Below are 9,139 nucleotides of genomic sequence, written 5' to 3'. Positions count from 1 at the left end.
TGTGTGTGTGTGTGTGTGTGTGTGTGTGTAAAAAACTTAATACCAACTTATTAAACTCTCAATGCAGAAAATACCATACCCATTTCCACAGAATTCCCCAATAGCTGAAAAGTTTGGAATAATTTCTGTCCCTGAGGTAAGAGGACTAAAAGCTCCATAAAGTATCCTAGGTGACATTCGTTTTTCCTAATTTCCTAAGTGAATTTTTAATCACATAAATAGGTATCCAAACTGGTGACAATTCACAAATGTGTGAAAAGAAAAAATTGTTTTTCCTATAAAAAAAGAATCAGGGAGCTCTGGTGGCCTAGTGGCAAGAAGCTGCACTGCAATCCCAGAGGTGCACAGTTCGAATCCACCAGATTCTCTGCTGGAGAAGGAGGGACAATCTCCTCCAATACCTGTCAGATCCAATCTAATGGTACACACAGACAAAAAATAATTTAAAAAAAAAAAAAAAAGAAACTGAGTATCAAAAGTAAAGACTGAATTAAAAATGTACCTTGAAGAGTATGGCTCAAAAAAACCGCTGTGCATTTATACAACACTTCTGTCAATTTTTCCAAAAGCAACTGTTCTTGTGATGCAATACCCTTTACTCCCTAACCTACCTGGAGTTTGATTCCCTCAGACGGCTGTGCTGAACCACAGATGTTGCTGGACTGATGTTAGGAGTGGCGCAGCGGGATGTGCTGAGATCACACTGATCCAGTAACTTCAGTAGCTCTTCCTCCGTTGGACCACCTACATCTTGGGGGGAAAAGTTTGCATTAACTCACTTTACGTCCTATGATGACAAACATCTTTACAAGGGGCAACTTACCTTTATCTTCACTTTTGTTAACCATATCCATAGCAGTGGTCAGATCCCACATTTGAATGCTACCATTTGTATGGCCTGTGAACAAATAGCGCCTTGGCCTTGAGCCCATCCTACTGGATCCCTCACACTCTCTCACTGTAAATGAGGATATTGTAGTACAATCAACAGCTTGGATCTCACATATTCTGCAAAAGACATAGAATAGGTGTACATTATGGAGAACAAATAACTTCTATATTTCAGATTATTTATGATTTACAACTTTACAGTTGAATACATATTTAAAACTATTATTTGAAGAGATAAGAGTAAATAAATAGGAAATACAAAGCACTGTTTTAATTAAAAAAAAAAGCTCTTAACAAAATAAAGCAGTAACCAAAATTAAGCAACTAATTTAAATCAATCTTGAAAGAAAAATGCAAAGAGCCTTGATGAGAATGTGCAATTCTTTAAGGAAGCTTGAAACCAAAGAGCCAGAAACACGAAGAGATCTTGAGAAATTAAAACGTACCCATAAATTTTAAAAACTGAACTAAGGAAAAAATACACAGTTAATATGGAAATGGTGTAAACAGCATTTCTCTATTTCACACGACTAATAAAAATCATATAAAAGAAACTAAGGATAATTATTGCGTTAGACAAATTAAAAATCAAAGGAATAATGTAAAATAATTTCCCAAAGATACAAGAATTGAGAACTACATTAAATCATTCATTCCAGTCTATTTCAGAGTTAAGAAGATTTATTGTTTTTTAAAAAAAGACAAGTGGGGGAGAGAGGAAGCCCTGGTGGCCTAGAAGCTATGCTGCAATTCCAAAGACATGGTGTTTCAATCCACAGGCTGCTCTGCAGGAGAATGGGCAATCTCCTTCCATGCAATTAACTGCCTCGGAAAACCTGTTGGAGGGCCAAATGTAAGTTGAATCTGCCTCAAAAGCACACAATATTAAAAAAAAAATAAACCACAAAATAAAGTTAAGAACAATTCACACCAAGCACAACATTAAAAAAAAAACAACCACCACAAAATAAAAAACAGAGGAAGTGGATACAATCTATATAAATGTAGGAAACAAGAATGGACTGTGAAATTTTGCAGAGCATCCTAACAGGCTAGGTAGAAAGGAAGGGAAAAGTTAAGTTTCTGAAGTTGTTATCATAGAGAACCCATGGTGACAATGGTAAGTGCCTGATTGCTAACCAAAAGGCCTTGGATGAGACTCATTCATGATCTGCTGTCCTTAGAACTACAGGCACTGGTAGCTCTATGAGGTAGTTCTACTCCCTTCTATAGGATGAGCCAGTCAGACTGACAAGCCAATTGCCAGTTCTTTTGGCCAATGGAGCTGCTGCTGACTTCTAATTACCAACCTTTTAGTTAATAATCACTGTGTCATCACAATTTTTTCTATCATTAAACCTACTGGCACTGACTCAATTCTGACTCATAATACTTCTTCCTAATTGTTGATAGGGAACTCTGGTGGCCTAGTGGTAAGGAGCTACATTGTCAGCCTAAGGCAGGCAGTTCAAATCCACCTATGTGGGGAAAAAGATTGAAAAATCAACTCCCATGTGATTTATTGCCTCTGAAAACTCACTGGAGGGTCAGCTATGAGTCAGTTTTGACTCATCGGTACTCAACAACTACTGATATGATTGTTGATCATATCAGTGAAAAATTTATTTCCAGAGAACAACCATTATTTGGTTTATGTTAAGTTCTAATAATTGTAAGGTAACAAATAGACTTAACTATCACACTTTGTTTCTGGTAGCAATCCTATCAGCACACAAAAGGATACAAGATGATGTTAGATAAAAATGACAATTAAACAGCTCCATCTTTACAAGAAAGTGATACCTTTTCCCAGTAGATGAGAGTCTTACAAACAGTTTGTTAGTGATGGGAACAACTTTCTGGATAAACACCTGCTGATCATCTCGTTCACCAAAAGGCCCTTAATCAAAAAACAGAAAATGCCATGAGTAAATTCAAATGTGCTTTCATTTATAAAGCATTAATTTGCTTTTTAATTAATAAAAACAAAGTCTTCATGTCTATCAATTACTTATATCACCAGCAAGTCAACTTGATGAAGATATTTAAAACCAACTGCAGTAGCTCATCAATAGCAGACTAGGAGAAATTCAAGCCACAATTGGAAGAGGACGTAGAAAAAGGGTTACCACTGCTCATGTCTGATAGATTTTAGCAGAGAATATCAGACAGTGTCCATCTGTGTGTTACTGATTATATAGAGGCATTTGAGTGTGTGGATAACAAATTAAGGGCAATACTGAGAAGAATGTGAATTGTGGAGCTCTTCATTGTGCTCGTGGAAATACTGTCCCTACCTAGAACAGAGTCATTTGAACAGAATCAGGGAATACAGAGTAATTTTAAATACGGAAACGTATTTATCAGGATTGTATCCTTTCACCACACTTACTCAACGTGTATGCTAAAACACATAATCTGAGGAGCTGGATTAAACGAAGAATGCAGCATCAGGATTAGAAGAACGCTCTTAATGACCGTAATATACAGATGAGGGAGCTATGGCAGCCAAATGAGTAAGGAGCTGCATGGCCAATCCAACGGTGGGTGGTTCAAATCTACCAGCTGCTCCAAGGGAGAAAAATGTGAAATCTCATGTAATTTACACTCTGAAAACCTGGTGAAGGGTCAGCTAAGGGTTGGTTTCAACTCAGTGGCAACTGTTGCTGTATGCCATCAAGTCAAATATCACTCACAGTGACTCTACGAACAACGGCTCTGAACCTTGCCCTAACCTGAGCCAACCTCACCATCTCTGATACACCTGATCCTGTTGCCATAGTCACTGTGTCAGTCCATCTCATCCAGGGTTTTCCTCTCCTGTGCTGACTCTCCCTTTCCCAAGAATGATGTCCTTCTCCAGGGACTGGTTCCTCCTGACAACATGCCCAAAGCATGTGAGAAGCAGTTTCAAAATCCTTGTGTCCGTGGAACAACTTGGTTTCACACTCTTCAAGACCTATCTGTTTATTCTCTTCGAGTCCATATATGTTCAATACTCTTCTCCAGCACCACAACTCAACAGCATCAATGGGAATTAGTTGCTGTTAATATATAGAGGGAAGATCTGGTAACCCAGTGGGTAAGATGTTGCACTGGCAACCAAAAGGCAGATGGTCTGACTCCACCTGCTGCTTCAGGAAAAGAAGGGAAATCTTTCTTGTGATTTAAAGCCTCTTAAACCCACTAGACGGTCAGCTGTGAGTTGGTTCTGATTAAAATTCAATGAGTATCTGTGAATGAGTGATACACAGATGACAAAGCCTTGCATGCTGAAAAGGAAAAAATATGCCTTGAAGTGCCAACTGTTTAAGATCAAAGACAAATGCTTTCAGTATGGATTACTTCTCAACATAAAGAAAACAAAAACAGCTGGACCAAGAAGCATCATGAACAGAGAACAGACTGAAGTTGTCACGGATTTCTTGGTGGTCTTTATTATCTTTAGGGTGTGTTCAATTTTTTTATTTTATTTTTTTTCCCCCAGAAAAGGGAGATCTATCAGTAAGTTACCATACTGATATTACATTTTTGAAAAGGCATTATTTTTTTGGAAACCACAGTTAACGAGGCTTATTTTTAAAGATTTCAGTCAAAAGGATACAATCTTATGAAGAATAGTAGTTAGTAAACAAAAAAGAGACAAAAGGAAATTCTTCAATGTCATTTACTATTGTCAAGTCCATCTCATCCATGGTCTTTCTCTTTTGCACGGACTTTCTACCCTACCAAACACATTGTCCTTCTCCAAGAACTGGTCCCTTCTGGCAACATGCCCAAAGTATGTAAGAGGGAGTTTTAAAATCCTAGCCTCCAAGGAGCAACCTGTTTTCAACCTCTCTAGGATAGACCTGTTTGTTCTCTTGGCAGTCCATGGTATTTTCAATACTCTTCACCAGCGCCATAGCTCAAAGGCATCAACTCTCCTTCTACCATCCTTATTCACTATCAAACTCTCTGATACTTAGCAAACAACCGAGAAGACCATCAAGTGGATTAAGTGCACCTTGGTCTCTAGACTGATATTGTTGCTCTTGTGCACTTTGGAGGGGTCCTTGACAACAGATTTTCCCAGTGTAACTCCTCTTTTGATTTCTAATTTCTGGGCCCAAGAGTGTTGCTTATGGATCTGGGCAAGATGAAACTGTTAAAAATCTCAATCTTTTTTTCATCTATCATGATACTGCCAATTGTCCCAGTAGTGATGTGTCTTGAGGTTGAGATGCAGTCTATATTGAAGGCTGTGGTCCTTGACATTCTGCAGCAACACTTCTAGTCCTTCTAAGTTTCAGAGAGCAAGGCTGTGATATCTGCATAACGGAAGCTGTTGATGAGTCTTCCTACAATCCTATGTCACCTTTTTCCTGAAGTTCAGTTCCCAAATGATGTTATGCATATATATTGAGAATGTATGGGGAAAAAAGGATACAGCCCTAAACATTCCTTTTTTGATTTTTTTTATTTTGTTCCCTTGCTCCTGATCTAGGCACAGGTTTCATAAGAACAGAATCAGATGTTCTAGGATTCCCATTCTTCTCAATGCAAGGCACAATTTTTTGTGCTCTACAGTCAAATACTCTTATACACTTGATATAACACAAACAGACATCCTTTTGGTACTCTTTACATTCAGCCATGATACATCTGACTTCAGCAATGATATTCCTAGTGCCACAGCCTCTATTAATCCAGCTTGTATTTTTGGTAATTTTTTTTATACTCAATATAGTAGTTTCATGTAATTTAAGTCTAATTTGTCTTTCCTATTCTCCATTATGCTATAATTTCTGGTTATAAAAAAATCATCACAAAAGTTCATCAGTTAACCAAAAGGTCCTATACAACAATTATTTGAGCCAACTGTGGGTACAACTGCAGTCACAAAATTAAGTCTTTCAAATGGATCACAGGGAAAGTGTACACACATGTACCAGTGTGCAGATGTACAGATGGACAAATCTGACTTTAGGTAACTTTGGCTGTAATCAGAAATATCAGTGGAGACATATTATACTGTTTCCCAGTGGACAACAAAAATTCAATAATTACTCTCGGTAGATTAATTATTAGCAATAGGGGAAAAAGATATTAAGGATTTCAAATGAGGACAGCATGACTCTTACCTATAAACAACTATAAACAAGCACTTAGCACTTAGACATGTTGTTGTTGTTAGGTGCCACTGAGTCGAGTACAATTCATAGCAACTCTATGAACAAAAGATCCAAATCTCATTCTATCCTGTGCCATTCTCATACTTCCTGACACACAAGAGCCCATTGCAGCAATCACTGTGTCAATCCAACTAGCTGAGGATCTTCCTCTCCTTCAAAAACCCACCACACTTGCCAGAATCATGTCCTTCTCTAAGGAATAGCACCTTCTAGCAACATGCCCGAAGTATGTGAGGTGAAACCTCATCATTCTTGCCTCTAAAGAGCACTGCGGCTGCACTCTCTAAGACATACATGTTTGTTCTCTTGGCCGTCCATGGGTAGTCAGTGCTCCTCTCCAATACCACAGCTCAAAGGCATCAATTCCTTTTCTATCATCATTATTAGCTCTCAGATGCATAGCAAGTAACTGGAAAGAATATGGCCTGAATCAGATGCACCTTAGTCCTCAAAATGACATCATTACTCCTCAATATTTGAAGAGGCCCCTAACTTCAGATTTTCCCAGTGAAATGTGACTCCTTATTTCCTGATTGCTGGCACCAAGGGTGTACTTACACATAGTATTATTTAAATGTGTTGTTGTTACTGTTGTGTATTATCAGAACCAACCCACAGCTGATCTTCCAGCAAGATTTTAGAGGCAGTAAATAGCATAGGAAGAGACTGTTCATCTTTCTCCCATGAAGCAGCTGGTGGATTTGAACTGCAAACCTTTGGACTGGCAACACAATTCCTTACCACTAATCACCACAGCATCCTATTTTAGCAACAACAATTGCTGGAATCATCAAGCTGTATCCAAGTCACTCTAACCACACGAGAGAGAGCAGAACTGTTCCTAGGTATTTTAGGTGGTAATCTTTACAGGAAAAGATCACCAGATCTTTCTCTTGTGGAGCCACTGGCAGGTCTGAAATGGGTGGTTAGTGGTTGAGTGCATAAACATTACTCATCAGAACTCCTCAGAAAACAGCAATTAAGATGAAAAATTTGTTCTCATTACTTCTCTTTTTTCCTCTCATTACTCTCTCCTTAATTAATAATTAAAAAGAATAATATAATTTTTTGAATTTATAGAATTCATTAGATATATGTCATTAAATACAAACTTCAAAATTAAGATGAAAAATTTCTATCTAAAACCCAATTTTAGACGTCTAGCTAGAAAGGGCTATTCCTTGAAGGGACATGATGCTCAGAAAGGTAGATTGGCAAAGGAGAGGAAGACCTTTGACCAGGTAGATTGGCATGGTGACTGCTGCAATGGGCTCTACTGTGTCAGGTAGTGTGAGGATGGCACAGCATAAGACAGAGTTCAGATCTGTTGTTAATAGGGTCGCTATGACTTGTACTTGACTCACCAGCATATAGCACCAACAGCAGCAACAGAAGAGTATTTCAAATAGTCTAAAGCACTCTAACCTACCTATGTCATTTCCAGAAGAATAGCTCCCATGGCTCTCTGTCTCCTCCAGAGATAGGATCTTGAATGATGCTAAAGGAGTAGAACCTGGCTGGGTAGAGATCATTCCTCTAAATCGCGTTACTGTCCAAGTACGAACGTGATTATTATCTGCACACACTAGGAAACAGAACACAGAAAAGCTGTTACACCACACAGTCAGAGCATCAACAAAATAATTTTTATAACCAAACTTTGACTTTGTTTTTTTAAATTAAGACCTACATTAAATAGAGGATAACATATACAGAATAGCAAATTATGTATCTGTCTTAAAATGATGGTTAACATGGTACTGAGACAACAAAGTTAAAGAACTGAATATGGTTTATCTTGCTATACATTTAAGGTTGAATTAATCTATAGAGGCTTATAAATATAGCTTATAGAAGACAAATGCAGGAAAGATTTAAAAAAGGTGTAAGAGAGAAAGAATATGTGAGAGTATGTGTGTTATAGAGATGATGCTGAATATTACCTTTTCCATGCTTAAACTTGTAGGTAGTAAACAAGTAGACTCGTTTATTTTGTCCCAAGATGTGGTTGTTTCGGCTTATGCTACTGAAAAATTAAATATACTGAGAATGGAACTCTGATGACCTGCTGTTGTTATTAGGTGCAGTCTAGTCAAGATTCATAACTCCCTAAAAATAGATCTGAGTCCTGCCCTATTCTGTGCCCTCCTCACAATCTCTGACATACTTGAGCCCACTGATGCAGTCAGCGGGACAATCTACCTGACTGAGGGTCTTCCTGCTTCCTCATCCCTCCACAATTCCAAGTATGATGTCCCTCTCCAAGGAATAACCTCTCCTAGCAACAAGTATCAAGAGTGTGAGACAGAACTTCATCATCTTTGCATTTAAGAAACACTCTGGCTGCACCTTTTCCAAGACATATTTGTTCTTTGGCCATCCTTGGAATGATTAACACTCTTCTCCAGCACCACAGTTCAAAAGTACCAATTCTTATGCCATCCTTTGTCATGGGCTAGCTCCAAGATGCATAGCAAGTGAGAGAAAAGAATATGGTCTGAATTAGGAGCATCTTAGTCCTCAAAATGACATCTGTAGTCAGTGACCTAGGGGTAAGAAAATGTGCAGAAATCTCAAAGGCATGTGGTTTTGTGAAAGAAGGATGGACAATCTCCCATGTGATTTACTGCCTCTGAAAATCCTCTGTACGGTTATCTATGTGTTGATTCCGATTGGAGAGCACACAAGAAAAACAACATATATCAAGAGGTCACCTAACAAATAATCTATCTTAATTTATCTGAATATTGTTGTTGTTAGGTGCCATTGAGTCGAGTTTGACACACAGTGATCCTGTGAACAAAAGATCTGAAACCTGTTTTATCCTATGTCACCCTCATACTTCCTGACACACAAGAAAGAGCCCATTACAGCAGTCACCATGCCAATCCACTGGAAAAGGGTCTTCCAACCAGGAGAAGATAAAGTAGATGAATGGGATCTTCTAAGACTCAAATCCCTATGCACATCCAAAAACTTCTCCAGCAGGGTAAAAAGGGAAGCCACTGACTGGGAAAAAGTATTTGGTAATAACATTTCAGATAAGGGACTTATATCCAGAATTTATGAAATAC

At 38.2% G+C, this 9,139-nt stretch overlaps 1 protein-coding gene across 2 annotated transcripts in view; it reads right to left on the bottom strand.

Annotated features, from left to right (window-relative positions):
- Positions 1-9,139, bottom strand: part of KCTD3 (potassium channel tetramerization domain containing 3) — a 91,430-nt gene that overhangs the window by 1,575 nt on the left and 80,716 nt on the right. Inside the window, exons 14-17 of one of the 2 annotated variants that reach the window (XM_006890558.1) lie at positions 7,495-7,650; positions 2,695-2,791; positions 824-1,008; positions 612-750 (exon numbers count right to left, since the gene is read on the bottom strand). In XM_006890558.1, the coding sequence (XP_006890620.1) occupies positions 612-750; positions 824-1,008; positions 2,695-2,791; positions 7,495-7,650 (577 nt within the window). The remainder of the gene's footprint in view (positions 1-611; positions 751-823; positions 1,009-2,694; positions 2,792-7,494; positions 7,651-9,139) is intronic. The other variant, XM_006890559.1, reaches the window with a different exon arrangement.

The sequence above is a fragment of the Elephantulus edwardii genome, unplaced genomic scaffold (assembly GCF_000299155.1).
Source record: "Elephantulus edwardii isolate Elephantulus edwardi_28Jun2011 unplaced genomic scaffold, EleEdw1.0 scaffold00090, whole genome shotgun sequence".
NCBI lineage: Eukaryota > Metazoa > Chordata > Mammalia > Macroscelidea > Macroscelididae > Elephantulus > Elephantulus edwardii.
This window is presented reverse-complemented; position numbering and strand designations above follow the sequence as displayed.